The following is a 24,126-nucleotide window of genomic DNA, read 5'->3' on the forward strand; positions in this document are numbered from 1 at the left end:
TGGTTCTCATTAATAACAAGACAGGATTAAGCCTTTAACTCACTGAAGCCCAAATGCACACAAATTACATTAGATTTTTTTTTTTTTTTTTTTTTTACATATGCAAAGGTGTAGATTGGGTGTGGAAATCTATTAAATTTTTTTACCTGCACAAAGTTTATACCATTTTGTGGTAGGATTGTCAAGAATCATATTTATTGGTATTTATTATGAGATTTATTTTAGTTTCAGGGTTTCGTGCTAATCATCTGACGGTCATCCATGTCAAGTCAACGCTATGATTGGAAAAATGTCTTTCTAATAAAAAAAAATTCTGAAAATGTGATATATTTTTTCGGTCCATTTTCTTTTTTTTTTCTCCACGTAACCATACTGTCCAGACTCTGCAAGTCCCTCCGCATATTCCTTGTCTGAGTTGTATAAGGCCTTTTAAGATACTGCTAATTTTAAAATAAATGCTGGGTATATGCATAAAAAATAGTTATCATCCACTGCCACCTACTTGACAGCAAATAGTTGGGCTGATCTAATGGTCTACAACAATTTTGGGCATTCTAATGTTTGGACATTAGAACTGGAAATGTGTTCCTTCACAGAAAATGATCATTTGCATCATTTTTGCATGCTCTCGCCAGTGTTGGTGTGGGTTTCCTCTTCTTGCTGTCCAAAGGCATGGCTGGGGCACCACCCAGTGTCCAGACCAGCTTGTGATCTACTTGAGTAAATAAATGGCTGGAATGGAGTGTTGCACATATAAACCAGTGTAGTAGGCTTAAATCTCCGAACATAAAAGAACCACAATGTCTTGAGGAGGCTTTTTTTTTAATTCAAGAACAAAAGAGAAAACAAATTGTGTATTGGCAACTTCAGTACAGCAGTTGATCAGAATCCTCAGTGACCCTGACAGATTCCAGATTCTTATTTTACATATACATTAAAAGAGCCCAAAAGATGGCCAGCCCCCCTCCAACCCCCATCACCGAGCATTTTCAATAATAAAAAGGTAACACGTCAACTACACTTCTCTCTTGGAGCCATGTCAGGTCTCGTTTGGACAGGTCCCTATGCAGACCACTACAGAGAATTGCAATTTAAAGTTAAAGAAGCAGTTGAACGTGACATAAAAAGATGAAACTCATGAGTCTTATGGGTATGGATTTTAGAAGTGGCATTTCATTTCAGTCTTCATGTACATCTTGAGAAGAATGAAATTCAAAAATCCCAATAACAAAAAAAAAAAAAAAAAAAAAAAAGGTCTGATAATAGAGTATCAAAAAAAGCTTCATCCACCATCAGAAGGAGAGATGTTCTGTTACGAGGCAAATAATAATAAAACAAAGAGGATATGGAGGAGCGGGTGGTGACTTATAGAGTCTGTGACAGCAGATTCAGTCCAAGGCGGCGTGCAGAAGGACTGGCTGGCCTCCGGCTGACTTGGACTTCCTCATCTTCTGGATGGCCTTCTGTAGATCCGGCTGCTGGATGGGACGGATGTAGTCCTCCTCATGGCTGCAAGGGAAACAAATTGGGATAACAAACTCACCAACGAAGTCAGTGTGACCTCAGTGTGTGACCAATCAACACACTTAACCGCGAGTGTACAAGGCAAACAAGACGACAAAAAAAAAAAAAAAACCTGTCGCTGCTGCCGTTGACGAAGTCCCGCACACACAGCAGAGCGGCATCCCGGCACATCTCTCTGAGGTCACTGCCCGAGAAGCCATCTGTCTCCTTGGCAACGTCACCCAAGTTCACCGAGGGCGCCACCTTGAGCAATGTTTCAGGGGTCAGTTGTTACGGGTCTATTTATCTGTGTCACATTAAATCATCCTTTTAATAAAAAGAATACTTACATTCTCATTTTCCAGTATGAGTTTTAATATTTCCTCTCTCTGCTTCAGATTCTGGAAAGACAGCGTCATTTATTTTTTTAAAAAAAGGTATAAAAAAAAAATATATCGCATGCTGCTGCTGTTACAAACCTCAGAAACAGAAGCTATACAAATTTTTGGATTTTTTTATATATATATATATTTAAAAAAAAAAACACTATAAAAAAAACAAAAGGCATTGCACAAGTTGCTCACTGGCTGGTTTATATGGAAGCGAGTCGGCATCCTCCTCAGAATGGCGGAATCAAGGTCCTGAGGCCGGTTGGTGGCACCCATTATGATGACCTAGAAAGCACATTAAAAACATAAAAAGGAAGACCTCTGTTATATAGGAGAGCCCTTACACTGTTTCTCGCTCCCGTACGGATCAAGGTGCTGACATGGCTACCATTTTTGCTGCACTCCCAAGACCATGGTGATGTCAGCAGGGGGGATTAAGTTATCCACGTTCAGCATTTATCCAAATGAGTGGTTACAATATTTAATACTAAGCACAAATTTTAGCAGATAAGGAGCTGGCACTAATTTGAGGTTTTTAAGACCAGAAAATGAAATCCAACCAGGTAACTAATTAAAAAGTATGCCCACATGGCACTGTACCTACCTGGCAATTGTAGTCAGTATCCAGCCCGTCCCAAAGGCTCATGAACTGGGCCTTCATCATAGCAGTGGCCTCATGGTCAGAACTGGAACGGCTCCTTAAGAATGAATCTGAAAAATATTGAAAAAGAATCAAGTGTCCGAAGCCCGGAGCGGCAAGATGCTATAGAGCTGCGCTATGTCTTTAAAACGTTTAAAATGTTTCTCACTCAGTCTTATGTGAACTATGTACTTCGTTCTACATTCGTGAAAGTGAAGTGATTGTCACACGTGATACACAGCAGCACAGCACACAGTGAAATTTGTCCACTGCATTTAACCCATCACCCTTGGTGAGCAGTGTGTGGGGACGGTGCTCAGTGGCACCTCAGTGGTACCTTGGCAGATCGGGATTCGAACCAGAAACCTTCTGATTACGGGGCCGCTTCCTTAACCACTAGGCCACCACTGCCCACATTCATGAGTCAATCAATTTTCAATTACTTTCCCATAACTTTATATGTTTATTTCGTATTCCAAAACTTGGAAAATTCTCTTTTCAAACATTAATACATTTGATGTATACAGTATGATACACATCTATTATTATGAAACGATGGAAGCTATTTACCAATCTCATCTATGAAGATAATGGAAGGCTGCAGCTTGATGGCCAGGGAGAAGACCGCTGCCGCCAGCTTCTGCGACTCTCCGTACCACTTGTCCGTGAGAGTGGAGGGCTGCAGGTTGATGAAGCGGAAGCCGGCTTCCTTGGCTGTGGCTTTGGCTATCAGGGTCTTTCCACAGCCAGGAGGCCCATAGAGAAGCACACCTAAACACACAGTTTCGTAACATCAAAGACTTTCAAACCATTAGTCATCTTACGGATGGGGCGTTTCCGCAAAGTGCGTATAGCCAGAAATCTACTTGCTGTCAGCTACGTATGCGTAGCCGCACACAGTTGCGTTGTTAACGTTTGTGATGATATACTTGCGTCCGTGCTGTGCGCCATAATCTGTAGCGTGTACTCCTTACCACCAGGAGTCAGTGTCGAGGCCGCAAACCAAATAAATGAATAAATACTGGCATCTTAAAAAAAGTAATCTGCTGAGTGTAGATCTTGCAACGTGTCCCCTATAAAATTACGCAGGTATTACATCCGTATGCGTTGAGTACGTGCCCAAAAACGGACTCAAACGGACTGAAAGAGTTTAGTGGAGGAGCTGAAAATAATTACGTCTGAAGTGAACACTTCGGAAAGATTTGACGCCTCTCAGGCTCCATTTGTTTGATGGTTTGGATACTAGCGTTTGGATTATTTGGTCGTACTTTTTTCGGAATTATACACCTGGCCAGTGGGTGGTGTCGTGTCACACGAAGCTTTGACAAATTAACCCTTTCTCGAAGCAAAGTGGTCTGACGCCTCATGAAGGGCTTCACCATCCCTAGACGAAATATAGATTTGCTTAATTACTGAAGACACGAGACCCAAAATAGCTTAATTTATGCAATTAAAAACCCGACACAACAATGACTTGCTTGATATGTTCACCTTTGGGGGGCTGAAGAAGGCGAGATCCTTCAAACAAGTGCCTCTTCTGTATGGGAAGGATGACCGTATCCTTCAGCTCTGTGATGACGTCATCCAGGCCGGCAATGTCACCCCAGGCAATCTGGAAAGCACGGGACACGTCGTCAGACTCGGCCAATTCGCCGCCGAGACTCGCGGTTCCAGACCTGTGGTCCCACCTGCATGGTAAGGGGGTCGACCAGGTGCGCGGCGATGCTCATCTCGTACTCGGAGAGCTTGACGTTCTGGACGCCGATCTTCCGCATCAGCTTCTCCGCCTGCGAGAAGCCTCAGTGAGCGGCCAGGAAAACACACACGCTGGCGTACGGACGTGCATCACTTGACCGCACCTGTTTCTGGGCCTCCATCTTTTGTTTCCTGGTGGGGTCGATGGCGTCCACCATCCACTTTATGGTGAAATAGGTGACGGCGCCGAATATGGTTAAGCGGAAGAGGAGACCGATGACTTCATTGCGACCCAAGGGTCGAGCAAGGTTGTCCGCTGGAATCTCCTTCAGTACCATCTTCCTCGCTATGGAGAAAAAAATAATGTGTCAAAAGGTAAAAATGGGAATGTGGATTCTATTCGTTCCTTAAGCAATAAAACGGCTAATGTCACGATTTAACGCAGGTTGCGGTACCGACGTTTTACGTAACAAGTTAAACAGCCAAACGACGCGAAGCACAAAACTGCGAAATAAAGACACGCCAATCGCGTTCTCGCTACGAGGGGCTAAAACAGCTAATGCTAATCGTCGATGCCACTGAGGCCGGCACTGCGTACCGCCGCAGCCGCGGTGACCCCGGTCCGGTCGGGGAAGGGACCTAGTTCGCGTGTCCCACGCCGCAGCTTCACAGGCCGGCGAGCGGCGCGGGCATTTCCGTTCGCTTCTACGCTGGACGGCCGGCGGCGTGCGGCGCTCGCAAGGCTGCGACGAATCGAAACCGGGCTTCAAACCCCGGTGACCTTCCTGTTAGCGCGGCGACGATGTGGCTTAAGCTCTGACGTCACGCGGCCGCGACGCATGACGGGCGGGCCGAACGGCGCGTTTTAGGGTAACGCGGGCCGGTTCGGCGCAACAGCGAGGGAGAAGCCGGCGACCGAGCGGCCGTAATTTCCGCCGACGGTCCGTCAGCGAGGCGGCGTGACGCGTCCCGGTGCGTACCTGCTGCCCGCCCGCTCTGCGCATGCCCGGGGATGCCGGGTCCGACTTGTCACGTGACCGGTTCAGCGTCACTTCACGCCTACTTCGCCAGGGGGCGCGCCGGCCGCTCCGAAGCAAGAACCCGAATAGTCGGACGCCGTTCCGTTCTTCCGAGTTGCTCTGGGCACATTTCTTTTCACTGTTCAAATTAAAATGGGCAAACAACGTGTCATGCTTGTTGTGTGGAACAAATGCGTTCTGTGATTTGCATCATGTCACCATGTCAATTTGGCCGCATAACCGCAATAAACTCACGTGTCCAAATAACATGTGTTAAAAATTACAAATGCAAAGCGTGTCAAAATCTGTCCCATTTACATTTACAGCATTTATCAGACGCCCTTATCCAGAGCGACTTACAATCAGTATTACAGGGACAGTCTCCCTGGAGCAATTTAGGGTTAAGTGTCTTGCTCGAACCCGGGTCTTCTGGTTCATAGGCAAGTGTGTTACCCACTAGGCTACCCACTAGGCTACCTACCATGATACATACCTCATAAAATGATGCGAGGTAACAAGGTAAGAAAGGGACCAGGTCCACGGTAAATTTTGGGACAGTTATTATTTCTGAGCTGGCAGATGGCGCTACGGTACCATGTGTGGACTGCGCCAGACACGGCTAGAACATTCCACCTCCTCTGTCCCGCCCTTCTGAAGAGGAAAAGAAAGAACAACTTGTGCAGATTGCGATGCAAAAAAAAAAAAAAAAAAAAGTACAAATAAAAAATAAAAACTTGCACGCTGCACCAAGTTCGCAACAAAGGAAAAACAAAACTTGTGCGCAGTGCAGCGGCGCCCCGGAATGAAGCTTAAAACGTAGCGCGCCGAAGCGAAACTAAAATCAAAAGCAGGATCGCAGCTTTTTTTTTTTCTCGGCCCACTGACTTACTTTCCTGCTTGCGTAAGCATTTAACAAACTAGGTTCCCGGCCTCCGCTGCACGTTGGTTGAGTGAAGTGGTTGATGTGGTGGTCCGTATGAGATTTTGTGTCTCTTTTTTTTTTTGATCGGCTAACTAGTGGAGGGGTTATTATTACTTTTTTTTTTTGTTGTTATTTTCACAGCGGAGCCTCACTGTAGCCCCGGTTCCAAACTTGGACCCGACCAGCCGCGAAATAATGCAGAAGAAGGGAAGTCATTGATACGGCAATTAAAAAAAAGAAATCTAATAAAATATTGGAAACTTCCCCAATTATAGACACGTGACTCCGGGAAAGAAGCGCGATTGCGTACTCTCGCGTACATATCCCTCCGCCGCCAACGAAAAAAAAAAAGAAAAGCTTCACTAAAACGTGGCGCTCGCGTCCTCATCGCATCTCCGCGTGACGACTCCTTCTAGATTTCAGCAGTGCGGAATGCGACCGCCGTTCAACCAACGCGGCGCAGCGGGGTCCCAAATGACCGCTCGGCCGCACTATTTGTCCGCCGGGCGGAAGGGTACGGCGCGGCGGGCGGGCGCAGCGGGCTTTTCTATGGGAAGCCATGATGGAAGGCTGAAGACCGAGCAGGCGGAGCGCCGTGGAGAGGAAAGCGGGACGCGCAGGGAAAATGGGCGAAAAAGCCTCGGCGTGAGATCAAGTATCGGACCTTTTTTTTTTTTTTTTTTTTACTTATTCCGGTGGAGGCTGTCACTTTCCTTTTTTTTTTTTTTTATTCTCCTGGATGTTTTTAACCCCCAGCGGATGACAGGCTGCTTCGGTTTTTAGGCGATTTATTTATACAAATAGAGAGAGACCTTTTTTCTTTTTTTTTTTTTTTTTAAATATGAGTTCCAGAGATGGAGATAACGGGTGGGCCGGCTAGCCGCTGCCGCTGTCCGCCTTCCGGCTTCACCACGGGGGCTGCGGAGGCCTCCGAGGCTCGGTGTCCTTTACAGCTCTCCGCCGGAGGATTACCCGTGCCTGTGCGGGATCTCGGAAGCCTGGCCCGCGGCGGCCCTCCCCACCGACCCGGCGGCTGCTGGAGCCTTTCTGGCCAGTAGCTAGCAGACTCCGAGGGGGGAACTGCCACTTTCATCGAGCGCAAAACTAAAAAAATATAAAATAAGAGAGAGGACGTCGGCCCTATTCAAAGGCAGAAGAGCTTTTTTTTTTTCCATCGTCTTCTTAAAAAAGAAAGAAAAATCTCAACTCCCCCACAAAAAGGACTCCTTTCCGAGCCATGGCTGCATTCGGACGCATTAAAGAGTTTGTTAGCAGAAACAAGAGGAGATACCAGGAGGATGGGTTCGACTTGGACTTGACCTGTATCCTATCTCACAATTCACAATCTTTCTCTCCCTCCATCTAATATATTTTTTTTTCGGTGCATTTACCATTTCAAGCTAGCGTGAGGCAACGTCTCTTATCATCGCGTCCTATTTTTATTTTGCGAGGTTTTCCTCTCCATATCTTTTGTCGTTTTATTATATACGTAGATGGTGATCATCGTATCTTCTGCAACATGTTGGCCGATCTGCCCTTGTCCGGTATGATGATGATGATGAAGATGGGGGGGGGGGGGGGTCTGAACTGTCCTCGGATAGGTGCACCTCGGCGGTGCATGCGGGTTAATATATATTTATATATATATATATATATATATTAATGAATTATTTTAAAATATATATGTACGTACGTGCGTGTCATTCGGCGTTTCTGCGTCGCGATCGAGCCCGGCACGTCGCGCTTGTGGTCGCTGGCCTACATAATATACCGGGATTAGATTAAATTCACAATCGCGGCTACACAAAGGAACATTGCATCATCAGCTTGCAGAAAATAGCAGACGGCTTCTTTTTCTTTCTTTTTTCCCCTCCTCCCTCCCTCTCTCTCTCTCTCTCTCTCTCATTCGTCCGCAGTATCGTTTTGAAATCGGCGTTTGATACGAACGTGAGATTTATTGAAGGGGAAACGAATTGATTTTGCGATGGAATTTTTGTCGGATCTTGGTGTCTGTAGGACGGGGGGGGGGGGGGTCACGAATGAAATTTTGAAGTAATCGCCATTTGTCACGAATACCTGCAAATGGCAGTAATAAATGCAGCAGTTGTGGAGTGAAACGTCAGGTTCAGAGCGCAGCGGCCCAGTTTTGGCACGGTCCCGTAATACCGGTTAATGGACATTAGAGATGTTGGGGGGGGGGGGGGGACCAATGCGGTTTTTCCCCTTCTTTCTTTCGTAGGTATTCTGTTGTGCCCCCAAGTGTCATATTAACATTAAAAAAAAAAAACCCCACTGGCAATGTTAAAGTAACATTGTAGACGGTGCATGGCGTCCGCTACAGTGCTGGGGGTTAATGTCTTTTCTGTTGCAGTGGAGGGAACAAAGCAATAGCGAATTTAAACGGCCTTTATTTTATTACTCGAAACCGAAGGACGTAGGCCAGACACAGGTGCTTATGAAGATGGTGACCCGGTTCCCTAGAAAGCAGCAGCAAGGAAAGTCCTCCGCAGCATTTGAGAAGTAACAAAAAAACGTGAGATCTGTCGTCTTTTTTTTTTTTTTTTTTTTTTTTTTCTTCTTCTTCCCCTTTCCCCTCCCCTTGCATGTGCAGTATAGGCCGTCTGTGGTTTTAACGAAGTTATGCTGCATGGCATGTCTAGCATTTCAATTGGCCTTTCATTAGACAGCTAAAGCCTTTGTGGCGTTGCATGAGAGCGCATGAATGTCGATCCTGCGGGGAATTGGGCAACATCGGTGCCTTATCAAACTCCGTTTGGACGTTGGGAAACAGGGATTTGCCTGCAAGAAATTGTCTGGCCACTTTTCCGTGTGTCGTCTTCCCTTTTATTTTGCTGTAATTCTCTTCCAACTGGTCGCAAAACCAATAATTTCTGTGGAGTTGCATGCACCTTTTTTGTTTTTGGTGGAAACTGAATCCATTTGTCGTGTGTGTGTGTGTGTGTGTAATATATATAGTTTACGTGGTTTAAAATGATGTGTGTGTCACATTACACGCACCTTAATTGGATTTATTTATTCATTTGCTAAGTCAGTCCATCGTATTCTTAATGCACAACGAGATTACGAGTGAGCCCACCAGCCCGAGTGTTCTGAAGCGTTCTGGTTGAGACGCAAGTGATGTGCAGGTATGAGGTGTGAAAACAGGTGTGCGTGCGTGTGAGCTCCGCTTTGCACAAAGTCGTGCTCCGTCCGCGCTCCTCGCACCGGGTTACGTAATGCTGAAGTGCAAGTCAGCGGTTATGCCTGTCATGAGGCTTCTGATTTCCTATCCTGTGTTTAGCAGAATAAGATTAGAGGCATTTCCTATGTCCAATTTTTAAGCATGTGATTGGGATAATCAGAAAAGGGTTCATTCGCTGGCGGAACACGCATGTAGAAGGAGCATATGTTCAGACTGCACCGGGCTTTGGCGAAACGTGGTTATATAACCAGTACGAACATTGCGGTTTGATAGAAAGCAGTCATTTTCTACACTTGATCCATTGTTGGTGCAATTTGTTTTGTGATGCCCTTGTTTTACAGGTGATCATTTCATAGAATTTTCTGCGTATGCATGGAAGTAATTGTCTATGCATTAAGCTAGCAAGTTCACGTATGGGGCACGATGTCTCAGAAAATTTCATCTTCTCCCCCCCCCCCAATCCCTAACTACGATCACTGCCGTTGCCTGAAAATGATCTTATTATTATTATTAAAAACGGGCTGTCACCGAGTCATTAAACTAGCTGGAACAAAGCGGTTTCATGGTTTCTAATGCACATCCTGTTAACTGTAACCCAGCCACAACTTTGGGTTTGTAAAGCGTTGTGAGGTGTGAACAAGTCACATTGTGTCCCTGACCGAGACCATTAACCCACAGCGTCTCCGGGGGGGGGGGGGCTGTCCCTGTAAAATGGAGGGGGTGTCTAGCCTGGGTTTTTTTTTAGGTTTGATCTCCGGTCCCTCACAAGAGCTACCCCACCCGATCAGTGTCACCCGTGATCTCTTGTGCCTTTACGCTGCCACGCGGAAGTGATGTTGTGATTGAACGTACTGGTGCTGGCTGTGGTGTAGTGATGTACATGCTGGAGTGGCTGCGAGCGTTCACGATGCCAGTCTGGAAGCAGGTTGACGCTGCACGTCCTTACAGTCTTGAGCCCTGGGATTTAACCCCTGGGGACATGCAGCAGTTTGCCGATGAATGAATGGGTGAATTCTTCTGGCTGAGATTATGCAATTGTACAATTTTTTTTTTCTCTCCCTCCTCTTCAAACAAATATCCTTTTTAAGTGCAGACTTTTCCAGCAGTCTACTGTACCACTGTGGAATTTTTGTTAAACAAAAGCCAGTGTCTTGATTCGGGGGTTATTCTGTGTCAGTTTTTCTGGACCCAAGAGCCACCAATTGCATGTTGCACAGAAGCCGCTTTCACTGTTACACGGCAATGGAAACTATCCAGTTTTAGATTATTTATTACAGAATCCATTTGTAGGGTTGTAGAGCGTCCCGATTTAGGGACAGAATCCAGATTCGACATTGCGGGCCAATAACTAATGGCTCAATAAAGCACAGGACTGTGTTTCGGGGGTTGGCTAATGTGGCCTAAAAGAATATCACGACTGCAGAGAATGGAGAGAAATGGAGAGAGTGGGCTGCTGTGTCATTTGGGGCAGTGGTGGCCTAGCGGTTAAGGAAATGGCCCCGTAATCAGAAGGTTGCCGGTTCGAATCCCGATCTGTCAAGGTGCCACTGAGCAAAGCACCGTCCCCACACACTGCTCCCCGGGTGCCTGTCATGGCTGCCCACTGCTCACCAAGGGTGATGGGTTAAATGCAGTGGACAAATTTCACTATGTGCACCGTGTGCTGTGCTGCTGTGTATCACATGTGACAATCACTTCATTTTTACTTTATTTCTGGGCGTGTGACATATTGAAAAGAGCTGGTTTGATGTCATCCATGATGCAGAGGTAGAGAATGTGACTGCTATCAATAATCCCAATAAGATCTTTTTTTTTTTTTTTTTTTTTTTTTTTTTTTTTAAAGGTCTTGTTATGAGACCTTTTTCTGCTTTTCTATCGGTCTTACTGTTCCCCTAATACTGTATCTGAAGTCTCTTTCCAAAAATCAGCCACTTTTTGTCAGTCACACAATCAGTTTTCACCAGGACGCGCCATTTCTATGTCTGTAGCTTCAAATGCTAATGAGAAGGAGAGTGGCGGGACGAGGACTAGAGAGGCCTATAGAAGTGAGAGGACATACGCAGAAATGACATCATCAACACCATTCACCAAACATGATGTTTGGCGCTGACCAGATGTTGTGTCGGCGTTTTTTACATGTCTGCGTTTTTTACATTTACATTTACAGCATTTATCAGACGCTTTTATCCAGAGCGACTTACAATCAGTAGTTACAGGGGACAGTCCCCCTGGAGCAACTTAGAGTTAAGTGTCTTGCTCAGGGACACAATGGTAGTAAGCGGGATTTGAACCTGGGTCTTCTGGTTCATTGGCGAGTGTGTTATCCACTGGGCTACTACTACCCCGAAAAAAATGTATTATCCCAAAATTTATTATTCTTAAGTGTCACGTGATTTGAACTCAAATTTATTTGTGCTCATTTTTACACGCAATTACCAAGCAACTGCAATGCTTTGCACGTTTGGAAGCCATGGCGGTCGGTGGAGTTCCTTTTTTAGGGGAGGGGTGAGAAATTCTCTGGGCAGACAAAGCATGAGAAACCGGAGGTAACTTTTCCCCTTATGACGTCATAAAGGGGACAAATTCCGACCCTCTGAGCTGCCGATCTTTGAATGGCGAAGCAGAATGGCCAAAGTTTGCTTTACGCCTATACTGCAGGACCGTAGACAGGCTAGGGGAACTCGTAGGGTACCTTTTAATTAGATGGTCTTTTCCAATATACCCTTAACTAGCAAGCAATATTTTCTTGTGTGTAGCTGATTATTTATGCAAATCTAGATTTAGTGATTTGTGCTGTGGTCAAACCATTATTTATAGAGGAGGTTTGTTTCTGTTGGGCTTAGTTGGTTTGGTGATATAAAAAGTATGACTGTAGCCTTTACTGCATGCACATTAAAATAAAGATGCTTAGTATTTTGTCCCCTTTGACGTTTGCCCAAAACCCGCATCTGGTTTTGTGAGTGACCTGTAGAATCTTTGGTTTGGTTTGATTTATGTAGCAAATATGTTTTTTCTATTGGTTCTTCTTGAATTCTCCTTGACCGCTACACAGATATTTACCCCAATATAATAGCTATGGGGTTTCCAGCTCAGAGCATTGAGGGTGTCTACAGAAACAACATAGACGATGTTGTACGGTAAGAGATCTTTTCCTTTAATTTCAACCCCATGTAGACGGTGACTTTTTTTTTAAGTCAGATCATCAAGAATGGTGATCGCTGCACAAAGTCTGAAATACTTTTTCTTTTTTCCATAGGTTTCTGGACTCCAAACATAAAAATCATTACAAGATATACAATCTGTAAGTACCTAACAGATATTATATTGTTTTTGGTGTTTTATAACCCACATTACCCTGGTGATCATATTCTTGTTGAATATACAACTTTTTTTTTTTTAATTGCCTTATTGTGATAATTTGGGTCAAACAAGATTATTTGTATTTCAGATTTTAAGGTGCCATGTTTTAATCAATATTTCATAGTTTTTCTGGACATTCAGTTAATAGTCAGCAAAGATTATTGTGACAGACCTATGCACCATTATTGCTTTATGTGTGTGTATATTTATAATTTTTATTTTTGGTTTTTCAGATGCGCAGAAAGAAACTATGATGCTACCAAATTTAATTTGCGAGGTAAACACAGTTACACAGATAGGACTAATCGTGACTTTACAAAAAATATATATATTTTGACCCATGTGCTTGCCCTCCAGTTGCACAGTATCCATTTGAAGACCACAATCCACCCCAGCTAGAACTTATCAAACCCTTCTGTGAAGATCTTGACAAATGGCTGAGTGAGGATGACAATCACGTGGCAGCAATTCATTGTAAAGCTGGAAAGGGACGTACGGGTGTCATGATTTGTGCTTACCTTCTTCACCGAGGAAAGTTCATAAAAGCACAAGAAGCACTGGACTTCTACGGTGAAGCCAGGACCAGAGACAAGAAGGTAAAGTCCCAGTCTGTCTGCTGCCCTGTACCAGCGCAATATGGGTGTGTGGGTGTCCTTTTATATGTTTGTATGGGACAAAATAGTTCTGCTAAATCTGCACATTATTTCTCCATTCACAGGGAGTGACTATTCCCAGTCAACGGCGATATGTCCACTACTACAGCTACTTGTTGAAGAACAATTTGGAGTACAAACCCGTGGCATTGCTCTTTCACAAGATCATATTTGAGACCATCCCCATGTACAGTGGAGGCACGTGCAGTAAGTGGTTGTCCTCTTTAAGACACATCTTTACTTGAAGATGTCTTGTGTTTCTTCTTCTTTTTTTTCTTTTTTTTTAATTTTGGGAGGGGTGGTTTGTTGCATCCTTCCTCAACTTTCTCCCCTCTGGCCACTTTTGGGAGCGTTGGCTGTTCTGTCCTCTCTGTCCAGTGGAACTATAGGGCCTGTGTCGGTGCTGCCAACGAGAGTATGAGAAATGACGTATCCCGGCGGTCCGTGTAGTTTGAGCCCGTGTGGGTGTGTGAATGTCGGAGTGCATGGTCTAAATGGAGCAGGACATGGCAGTATAACCGAAAACCCATTTAGAATATTTAGACTGGTCTAGACCAAAGGTCGTGCGACCCCGGACCTGGAGGTCGCCTGGACAGCTTCTGGGTGGTAACAAGGATGTTAAATCTAGGGTGATTTAAACGGGGTTAAACCCCCCCCAAAAAAAAACCCCCCAACATCCTAGAACGTCCCGGGGGGGGGGGGGGGGGCTGTGTCTCTCTCTCTCTCTCTCTCTTATTTATTTATATATATTTTTAGTGGCACATAAAAATCTCTACAAGGACAGTGTTGGTTTTGATGGCTGTTTGAGCTGTTTTTTGTGTGTAAGTGACGAGGTGCGCGCGTCCAGTTCAAAATCGGTTATTGCACAGTAAACACCCTGTGTAATAATCAAAGTTTTGGTGCGGCAAGGGTCGCCGTGTCACAGCAGTAGGCCTCGTGGCCGCTTCTCTCAGGCTTCTGTACCCTTTTGCATTTTTTTTAAGGTGTCACGTTTACTGTATTTTTTTTTTTTTTTTTTTTTTTTTTTTTTTTTTTTCGTGACTCCGGGCCTCTGGTGCTTACTCTAGATGGCCCAAGGTGTACGCGTCCTGTGGTAAGGTACAGCACCCGTAGCGTCCCAGTCCTGACACTTATAAATGTAAGAGTGACAGTTTAATGAACGCGATCTGGGGTGTGAGTAGCTCTTTTTGAGGTTTACCTTACCTTTTTTGATGCAACCCTGACAGGACACACCTCATATCGGTTGGCCATCTTAACCCGCAGGGTGTCTGTTGTGCTAATTACGCTCATTTCCACACCCGCGGTTACCAATAGGCAAAGTGTGGTTTTGTTATATTACACACACACACACACACACTCACTCTGAAACACTCCCAATAATGACTACATGCATGGACTACAGTGACAGTCACTGTGACCCCTGTGGTCATCAGTTACATCAGAGCTCAGGGAAAACGGTGTTCTGTTCACCGAGATCAGGGCAAAGGGGAAGCTGGTGTGTATGCAGGCCTGTACCTGGCAGGTGTGTGTGTGTGTGTGTGTGTGTGAACGCTGATGCTGTTTGTTCTTGTTCGACAGCATAGAACGGGCTCACAATGTTTACTTTAGTACATCAGTGTGCATGCTTCTGTCTTTTTCTCTCTCTCTGCCCCTCTTCCTCTGTGCAAATACTGACTAACCTTGTTTGGAGTGGCGAGTGTAATTTTGCTCAGTCAAGACAGTTTAGTTTAATTAGTCTACCCCAAAAAGCCTTTTTAATATATATGCCCCCCAACGACTAGTCAAGTGTACAACTGTGACATTTGACCCCGAGTGACTATGCAAGCGTCCGAATATCAGGGCTGCAGCACTGTCTAGTTTTTGCCTCTGTTAAGTAGGCCTAGTCTCTGAAGACCAATGCATTTTCTTTTCTTTTAATGGTTTCACCGCTGACGATGTATACTTATATTAATTATGTATCGAAGTTGCGACCAGCCGCTGAAACATTAATTGCTCTGTGACATAATGGATGTTCCACGTGGGAATCGCTTCACATAAACGGTTTATTTTCATTCACCCACCCCCCCCCAAGCGAGACGGGACGGCGACGGGACTCCATTTTTCCGTCGGATCAGCGAAGGGTCGTCTTAATTACATGAAGCTGTGTGTTGTGTTGTAGATATGAAACCTATTTCCAGACACCCCACCCCACCCTTTCCCAAGCCCAGGAAAGGATACCAGACCATGTTTAATCTCCTTCTTTCTCTCTAAGGGGATACCGCTGTTAAAAACAAGAGTGAGCAGATTCCGCAAGGGTTCAGAAAAGGGAATTGGCACTGGGGTAAAACCAGCTTTTCTAACATGTTTTGATCTATTTTCTTTATTTATTAGCTTAATTAGTGCTGTATGAAGTTTTTGTTTTCTGTATGGAGTCCCCCTTCCTACATTTTTGTTTAAAACGTTTTTTATTTTGATTTTTTTTTTGGAAAGCAGATGGGTCGTTTTCTCTCAGAATAGGATTCTAATTCTAAGCATGCCACTTAACTCTTAACTCGTCTTTTCTACATTTCTAAGCACTGAAGCTCTGTTTTTTCTGTCTTATTCTTCTCCTGTTTTTTTTTTTTTGCTCTGTTCTGAATGTTAATTAGAGATGTAAAAGATATGGTTTAACAACAACAATAATAATAATAATAGTTATTACTACTCTGATGGCTACTGGTAATGGAGTTAGTTCATTTTTTATTCTCCCCCCCCCGTAGACCCCCAGTTTATCGTGTACCAGCTCAAGGTGAAGATCCACACGTCCAACCCTGCGGACACGCGGCGCGAGGATAAGTACATGTTCTTCAAGTTCCCCCAGCCGCTGCCTGTGTGCGGAGACATCAAAGTGGAGTTCTTCCACAAGCAAAATAAAATGATGAAGAAGGTAGGCGTGTCACCTAAAAATATGTAAAAATACTATCTGTAGTATCCCTGTAAATGCATACATAATTTTTTTTGACAAAAATTATGTGTGTATACAATGTATTTATTTATTTGTTTGTTTAAAACAGGAAAAGATGTTTCACTTCTGGGTGAACACATTCTTCATCCCCGGACCGGAGGAGAACTCTGAGAAGGTGGAGAACGGAAGCGTAGTGAAGGAACTCGACGGCATCCAGCCCACAGACAGAAGCGAGAACGACAGGGATTTTCTTATCCTGACGTTAACGAAAAATGACCTTGACAAGGCTAATAAGGATAAGGCCAACAGATATTTCTCCCCCAACTTCAAGGTAAATCTTTTTTTTTTTTTTTTTTTTTTTTTTTTCTCCTTTCTTTCTCTCCTTCTTTCTTCTAAATTTGGTCAAGATGAAATTTAGCCCTCCTTTTTATCCCTTTCCCCTTCTTGTTTCTCAGGTCAAGCTGTACTTCACAAAAACCGTGGAAGAGCCGAGCATCTCCGACGCCAGCACCTCCACCTCCGTAACACCGGACGTTAGCGATAATGAGCCAGACCATTATCGATACTCGGACACAACAGACTCTGATGCAGAGAATTAACCCTTTTGAACGATGAACAGCGTGCACCCATAACAGAAGTCTGAAATATTTTTATTGTGGGGCGGGGGGGGGTGCGGCAATGTATACAAACCAGAGCGTTAAAAAAAAAAAAAAGGAGAAAACTTGAAAATGAACTTTTAAAGCAACTACATTTCTTCCCCAAAAGCAGAAGTAGGACGTTTGTCAAATGCTACCGTCTTTACGGACTATGATTTTGTTTTTTCCTTCAGTCTCCACCCCCCCTTCCCACCTCACCCCTTCTCATACGTAAAGTATTGTTTGGGTGGGAAAGGTTGACTAGCTGTCCTGCACGCGCCCTTCACCCACCCCCACTCCCACCCACCCCCCCATCAAAGGACTGAAAACAAGATGAACTTGCAACCAAGAGATGGGAGATGTCGGGAACGGGAGAGTCAGTCATGAAGCTAAATGTGATGGTCCTGTTCCTGAATAGAGAAAAACCAAGGCCAGTGCTTTAAAAATATATATAAATATATATCACATTTCTCCCCTCTCTTGCCCTCCCTCCACCGTTACTCTCACATCCTCCTTTCCCATCCTTACTGTGAATGCATCTTCTTATGCTGTTAGCAGGCTGAGACTGAGTCCATATTCTTAAGTCTGTCTTCTGTCTCTTATTATTATTATTATTATTGCATATTAATATAACAACTGTTCTGACTAGCCCACATGACATCTGAACAATGTTCATTCCTTCTGTTAAGGGTATGTAGACGGAGCGTCTTATGTATGTCAATTTTTTTATTTTTTTTTGTCAAGGTAATAAATATACACAAAACAGCAGGGAAACCAGTGTTGCAATAATGTTGACACAATTGACAAGTGTGCATGTTATTGGAAATAGTATACTTTTTATTATGTTTTTTTTTTTTTTTTTTTAGAATAGATGTTTTTACTTTTATTTTTTTATTTTATTTTTTTTATTTTTTTGGTATAGAGGCACTTTGGCAATGGTCTCTCCCATGCTTGAAGTCTACGCAGATTTATTATTTTTTTTTCTCTCCACGGTTTCACACCTTTTATTCATGTAATAATCCTCTTCCCCGTTTATGTATTCATTCTTTGATTATGACGGCCTGTTGTACGCATCAGACAACTCAGTCTGTGCAGTGCCTGCACTTAAGATTGCACTGGTTATTGGGTGCTCACAACACGTCTACAATTTGAAATTGCACACAACCAAAGTCAGCGTGTCAGATCAATAGGGCCCAGCACCTATCCATACATTTAACTGTCTCAAGAATGTTCTAGAACTACAACCTGTTGAATTCTGACGATAACAAGCGAATGATTTAGAAATTCCTGTTTAGAATTTTGGATACGTACAACAGAAGCGACACTAGTTCTCAAAAACCGATTTTAAGGTGCCTGGTCCAATGAAAGTGGGATAATTTTGGTATCGAACAAAAGGTGCTTACTAGCTGCCAAACGGCAAATGTTCAATGTTCCTTAGCATTGAAGCCAAGAATCTGTGCTAATCGTGGTGCAAGTAGCTGCAGTCCCATGCACTATATATGGTGCGTGTGTGTCTGTGCTCATCGCTAAACTGTTAAAAACACACTGCAACGCATGTCGTTTTGCAGATTGTGTCCCTGACTGGCTGGGTGTGTGCAGATCTCGTCGCGATTTTAAAACCTTTTCTTTCATCTTAAACCGGTTTCATTCCACTTCGTGCAGCTACGCGTTTTACTCGAAGTAGAAAGGTCCTTTTCCCCTCTATATCTGAGTACTGAAATATATGCAAGCATGCCAAACGCTAGACCTGTGTTGCATCATGGGCTATACCAGAGCAACCACGAAGGCTGCAGTCTCTTTCACGTAGTGTACACGACACCCTGTTCATCTCACCCTTTTTTTTTTTTTTTTTTTTGTGTGTCTTATGTGGACTACACCATATTGGTCTGAATATGTGATTTATCTGCCCTTTTTCACGTGTTACAAACCATCTTTTTTTTTTGTCACCGTTTGCTGATTTGTAAGGTAACACATTTTTTTTTTTTTTTTTTTTTAAGGGGAAAAAAAACATCTTATATGCGGACTAATAAGGTAGTTCATGTCTGCCTTTCATTTTCTTTAAACTTAAGCCATGTTTACATGTAATTGTCACTGAAAAAACATGCCAAAATTAAGCTTTTTTTTTTTTTTTTTTCTCTCCTCCCACCTTTTCTCCCAGACTTTATTCTAAGACGAGTACAGTCAGGCATGGAGAGTTTTCGCCTTACTTGAAGTTTTTAAATTTTGAAATCTGCCGTTCTGCCCAGGCACTTAATTACGAGTTAAAGTACATATGTTAAGGCTATTACTTTAGCGTGACATTATTGTACTAGACTTTTGCACTGCTACTACAGGTTTTTTGCAGGGTTTCAGTTTCAGTTGTCCTCTTTGTTTCCCCCAGGTGGAATAATTTTTTTTTTTTTTTTGTTAAAGTGATCTTTAAAAAGGAATAAAATACTTTGTCAGTATTCATCCATGCATTTGAACATTCTCCGGGTATTTTATTTTTATTTTTTTTTAACGTTAAAGTTCTGGGCTTTCTCCACTGGATGTGTACTTAGAAATGTATTAGCTTCGTTGTAGGAGTTTAGTCAGTGGTTGATCACTTTATTTTCTTTTTTTTTTTTCTTTCTGAATTATAGTGGTTTTTGTACAAAAAGACACCTGTGGCTTCCACATGTACCTGAAAAAAAAGGGGAATTAAAAATAAATAACTAAATTCTGGCACGGAGTAAAACCGGTGTGGAGTCCGCAGGCACCATGATATTTACGCTTTAACAGAGAAGAGGGAAGTTTTAAAAGAAGTGTCGCGTTACACGTTACTAGATTTTAGCTGATCTGTGCAATATGTTCTAAATGATGCCTGTGGTTGCCACAAAGTGCCTCCTTCACTGTTGAGGAAAAAAAAAAAAAATATATATATATATATATAAGAGCTCATTCAGTACTAGTGTCCTAGACCACCCCATCAGGCCTACAGTGAGAGAGGGGCGGAGCTATTGTCTCAAATCGCAGTTTTCCCACATACGTACATGCCATAATGTGTATAGTTTGACAGGGTAGTGTTCGGATCTGAAAATACAACTAAACAAACGTCTTCATCTTTCTATGTTGTAGTGTTAACAGTTTCAGCAGATCTGGCATTTTAGCCACATGTAGGCTGTCCTTTTCTTACGTAGCCAAGTTGGTGCTCATTGCAGGTGCCCAACCCAATTGCCAAAATAGTTATTGTTGAACGCTCTTCAAAGGAACAAGGTTAAGTACAGAAGAATGCGATTTGAGATGCACAGAGACTTGACCTTGTGTCTCGGGCGCCGCTTGTGTTACCCCGCCCCCTATGTTTGTTGAATTTCATTTTACACAACACGTATGTTAAGCTCACTATATTTTTTAAGTGAAACAAAAAAAAAAGTAATAAAAAAAAAAAATACAGCCTTATTGGAATTTCAGCCTGTTGAGATACTATTGTGCTGTGCTCTAGTTGCTCTGTGTACTGCTATGCACTGAGAATGACACATGTATGGCAAAACTGTACAGGTTATAACGCCGCTCATTCAGAATCACAACGCCATTGTGTAACTGTATGTGTAAAGTACCCTTTATCTTAGTGTTTGAAATAAAAAAGAAAAAAAAAAAAAAACTCATAAAATCCAATAAAGTCTCATTCTGTTTCAAGCTCTGTGTGCTCACTGGACCCCAGGGACGGGCTTTAGGCATTAGTCTGACAAGTGCCATTATCTCAAGTGCCAGCTGGTTTTAGCCAGATTACTTCAACTGAATGCGATGAATAGCCCTCAGTTATCAAGGGCTGTTGGTACAGAGTTGACATAATAAAATCCAAAGAGAAGGTTCTCCCCTTGTTATCTTATTACCATTCATTCATGAATCAGAACGATATTTGATTGTACGTTTTGTTTTGGAAGTAACATGAAATATAGACTCAGAAAAAGCTGCCTTTCCAAGCAGGAACTGGCACTCATAATGCTTGTAGTAATTTTTCCAGCACATTTGTAGTACAGTTTTGTATAGAACATATAGTAGAATTTCAGAACATTTTTGCTATTTATTTGGCTGATAGCTCAAAAATGTGAAAATGTATCTAATATCATTAGAATATTGTTTGTGATCTTTCAAGAACGATATACAACCGGTTGTAATCACATAGGTATGATATAATATCGATACAATGTCATGATATTGATGAAATCACGATGCTGTCAGTGTTGCGATACTAAGGACAGCTTTCTACATTATATGATTATATGATTTTAACATGTAACATGTTTGACCTATTACTCTTTGCAGCACCTCTCAAGCTCCATCATGTCTCCAGAGATGTTCAATCAGATTCAAGTCTGCACTCTGGCTGGGCAACTCAAGGACATTCACAGAGTTGTCCTGAAGCCACTCCTCTGATATCTTGAAGGTATGGGTCATTGTCCTGCTGAACGAAAGATCAGAGTTCAAGAGTGCTCTGTAGCAGGGTTTCATCCACAACATCTCTGTACATTGCTGCAGTCATCTTTCCCTCTATCGTGACTAGTCTCCCAGTTCCTGCAGCTGAAAAACATCCCCAGAGCATGGTGATGAGTGGTGCCCGGTTTCCTCCAAATGTGATGCCTGAAGTTCACACCAAAGAGTTCAATCTTTGTCCATCAGACCAGAGAATTCTGTTTCTCATGGTCTGATCCCAGTTCCTGCAGCTGAAAACATACCCAGAGCATGATGTTGCCACCATGCTTGACTGTAGGGATGGTACTGGCCTGGTGATGAGCGGTGCCCGGTTTCCTCTAAATGTGACACCTGGAATTCACACCAAAGAGTTCAATCTTTGTCCCATCAGATCAGAGAATTTTGTTTTTCATGCACTGGAGTCCTTTAGGTGCCTTTTACTAAGGGGCGGCTTTCGTCTTGCCATACAGGCCTGATTGGTGGATTGCTGCAGAGATGGTTGTCCATCTAGAAAGTTTTTCTCTGTCCACAGAGGACCTGTGGAGCTCTGACAGAGTGACCATCATGTTCTTGGTCACCTCCCTGACTAAGGCCCTTCTCCCCAGATTGCTCAGTTTAGGTGGCCGGCCAGCTGAAGGAAGGGCCCTGGTGGTTTTGAACTTCTTCCACTTACGGATGATGGAGGCCACTGTGCTCAATGGACCTTCAAAGCAGCAGAAATGTTTCTTTCCCCATATTTGTGCCTGGAGAAAATCCTGTCTCGGCGGTCTACAGACAATTTTTTAGACTTCATGCTTGGTTTGTGATTTGACATGAACTGTCAACTGGGGGACCTTATATTGACAGGCATGTGCCTTTCCAAATCAGGTCCGATTAAGTGGTTTTTTCCACAGGTGGACTCGCTAAGATGCAGAAACATCTCAAGGATGATCAGGGGAACCATGGCAAATGCTGTGAATACTCATGTGTTTTCTCAGTTTGTTTTTTTTATCTTTAATAAATTTGTTAAAACCCCAAGTAAACTTTTTTTTCACATTGTCAGTATGGGGTGATGTGTGTAGATTTCTGAGGAAAAAAATGAATTTAATCAGTTTTGGAATAAGGCTGTGACATGCAGTGATGCAGTGTGACTACTTTCTGGATGCACTAAATTCTGCATTAATAATAAGTAGTAGCCTAGTTGTAGCCTAGTGGGTAACACACTTGCCTATGGACCAGAAGACCCAGGTTCAAATCCCACTTACTACCATTGTGTCCCTGAGCAAGACACTTAACCCTAAGTTGCTCCAGGGGGGGACTGTCCCTGTAACTACTGATTGTAAGTCTCTCTGGATAAGGGCGTCTGATAAATGCCATAAATGCCATATCCTATTTTTGTCACATCCCTAATTCATAATACAGGAATTCTGAAAAGTATCTTTATATAAACAGCCAATTCTTTTCTGTTGTGGTTGAAGGCTTTTTTTTAAACAACAATTTTGACAGTAGTCTAATTTTTCAAGGTGCTCTAGTACAGATTAAATGGGGCCACATGCGAAACCGCATATAGCTTGGCGTCTATGTCGTGAAACAGTGCTGCACTGATTTTTATTTTATTTTTTGCATTTGTCCAAGATGTTTCCTTAGTTCCCAACCCTGAGCAACACCTCTTCTTCTTCGGTGGTCTAGAACCAACACTATTTACATGCTTTCCACAAGACTGAGAAATATTTACTGCTACTTGTAAATACGCCGCTCGTCCGCGAGTTAACGTAATGCTAAATGTGTTGGCGCCAAGTCTAAACAAGTTCAGGTGAGGATGTCTGTGAGACCTATAGCCACAGCGTTGTTCGTTCCTTCTGTATATTAGAGCTTTGGCGATAACTCAACACAGACTGACTACATTGCAGAAGACTGATTTCTGCATGGCAATGGAAAGGAAGACGTCTCGGCATTCTCAACGTCAGTTGTGAAAGTATTACAGTGGAATGCTCCAGAAATGATGAAGGCCCTGTTGGTGTCGCACGTTCGTATTTAGTTGATAAGCGTTCACCGTATTAATATACCATATGCTTCCTCCTAATATGGGTGGTGAGGTGGTGACCGTATACTGAACGGGCCTGAACTTTCAGGTTTTCTGCCTGATCACCTCCCAGCATACTGAACATTCTGTACTCAACAGCCTTTGAGGAAGCTACTCGTCTGAATATGAAAAGCAGAAGAATGGCTCCACTTCTGTGAAACTCTTCAGGTCGTTGAAGGGCACAGAGGGCAGAAAACCTTTGTTCTACCTCTAATAAGGACGTTGTGATGAAACTTCAAATAATATGTGTGTGTGTGTGTGTGTGTGTACATGTGGGACTATACTATATCTCAAGATTCAAGAGAGATTTATTGACCCGCCATAGTGTGTGAGATTACATATAATATGATTTTTTTTAAAATTGCACTAAAATTAAACTACCATATCTCCCAGCGTTTTTTTTTTTTTTTTTTTCAAACCAATCACAACTCATAGATAATGTGTCCGCCAATCCAGGCACTTGTAAAGAGTGTTACTGTCTTTGCAATAATTAAGGGTTAGAAAGCATAATGAACACATACACCAACACATGACCTAAATTGACAGAGCGGGCATGACAGGAACCACAAATGGACCTTCAACGCAGATCATATGAAGCAGCATCCTTGAGTCATGGTTGTGGTTTGATTCACATGCTTATTGGTTATGAATAACCACTCTGTGACTGGAACAATCCTAAGGGTTCAGGGTAC

At 43.2% G+C, this 24,126-nt stretch overlaps 2 protein-coding genes across 5 annotated transcripts; one reads left to right on the plus strand and one right to left on the minus strand.

The window, feature by feature from the left end:
- Nucleotides 1–803: 803 nt before the first annotated feature.
- Nucleotides 804–7,883, minus strand: atad1b (ATPase family AAA domain containing 1b). Of its 3 annotated transcripts, none has more exons than XM_028967475.1 (10): nucleotides 7,862–7,883; nucleotides 4,392–4,573; nucleotides 4,221–4,319; nucleotides 4,024–4,144; nucleotides 3,103–3,303; nucleotides 2,497–2,603; nucleotides 2,088–2,177; nucleotides 1,854–1,904; nucleotides 1,637–1,767; nucleotides 804–1,509 (listed from the first exon to the last, which is right to left on the minus strand). In XM_028967475.1, the coding sequence occupies exons 2-10, from the start codon at nucleotides 4,563–4,565 to the stop codon at nucleotides 1,389–1,391; spliced, it is 1,095 nt and encodes a 364-aa protein (XP_028823308.1). In that variant the 5' UTR covers nucleotides 4,566–4,573; nucleotides 7,862–7,883; the 3' UTR covers nucleotides 804–1,388. The 3 variants fall into 3 exon arrangements, with proteins under 3 accessions (XP_028823308.1, XP_028823302.1, XP_028823296.1); XM_028967469.1 differs by lacking the exon at nucleotides 7,862–7,883 and adding an exon at nucleotides 5,208–5,344; XM_028967463.1 differs by lacking the exon at nucleotides 7,862–7,883 and adding an exon at nucleotides 4,826–5,201.
- ptenb (phosphatase and tensin homolog B) lies at nucleotides 7,016–17,727 on the plus strand. 2 transcript variants are annotated; one of them, XM_028967441.1, is made up of 10 exons: nucleotides 7,016–7,490; nucleotides 12,423–12,507; nucleotides 12,627–12,671; nucleotides 12,964–13,007; nucleotides 13,088–13,326; nucleotides 13,449–13,590; nucleotides 15,635–15,703; nucleotides 16,122–16,288; nucleotides 16,416–16,637; nucleotides 16,762–17,727. In XM_028967441.1, exons 1-10 carry the CDS (start codon nucleotides 7,406–7,408, stop codon nucleotides 16,903–16,905), a joined length of 1,242 nt encoding a protein of 413 aa, XP_028823274.1. In that variant the 5' UTR covers nucleotides 7,016–7,405; the 3' UTR covers nucleotides 16,906–17,727. The 2 variants fall into 2 exon arrangements, with proteins under 2 accessions (XP_028823274.1, XP_028823284.1); XM_028967451.1 differs by lacking the exon at nucleotides 15,635–15,703.
- The last annotated feature ends 6,399 nt before the right edge of the window (nucleotides 17,728–24,126 follow it).

The sequence above is a fragment of the Denticeps clupeoides genome, chromosome 2 (assembly GCF_900700375.1).
Source record: "Denticeps clupeoides chromosome 2, fDenClu1.1, whole genome shotgun sequence".
Taxonomy (NCBI): Eukaryota; Metazoa; Chordata; class Actinopteri; order Clupeiformes; family Denticipitidae; genus Denticeps; species Denticeps clupeoides.

Bases quoted from the DNA above. Each gene is read 5' to 3' on its own strand.
- ptenb (XM_028967441.1), top strand. From the start codon at position 7,406: ATGGCTGCATTCGGACGCATTAAAGAGTTTGTTAGCAGAAACAAGAGG. The intron at 12,508-12,626 runs GTAAGAGATCTT...TTTTTTCCATAG, and splicing joins AACATAGACGATGTTGTACG to GTTTCTGGACTCCAAACATA. The intron at 13,591-15,634 runs GTAAGTGGTTGT...TTTCTCTCTAAG, and splicing joins GTACAGTGGAGGCACGTGCA to GGGATACCGCTGTTAAAAAC.
- atad1b (XM_028967475.1), bottom strand. From the start codon at position 4,565: ATGGTACTGAAGGAGATTCCAGCGGACAACCTTGCTCGACCCTTGGGT. The intron at 4,320-4,391 runs GTGCGGTCAAGT...GGCTTCTCGCAG, and splicing joins AGATGGAGGCCCAGAAACAG to GCGGAGAAGCTGATGCGGAA. The intron at 2,604-3,102 runs GTAAATAGCTTC...AATATTTTTCAG, and splicing joins TATCTTCATAGATGAGATTG to ATTCATTCTTAAGGAGCCGT.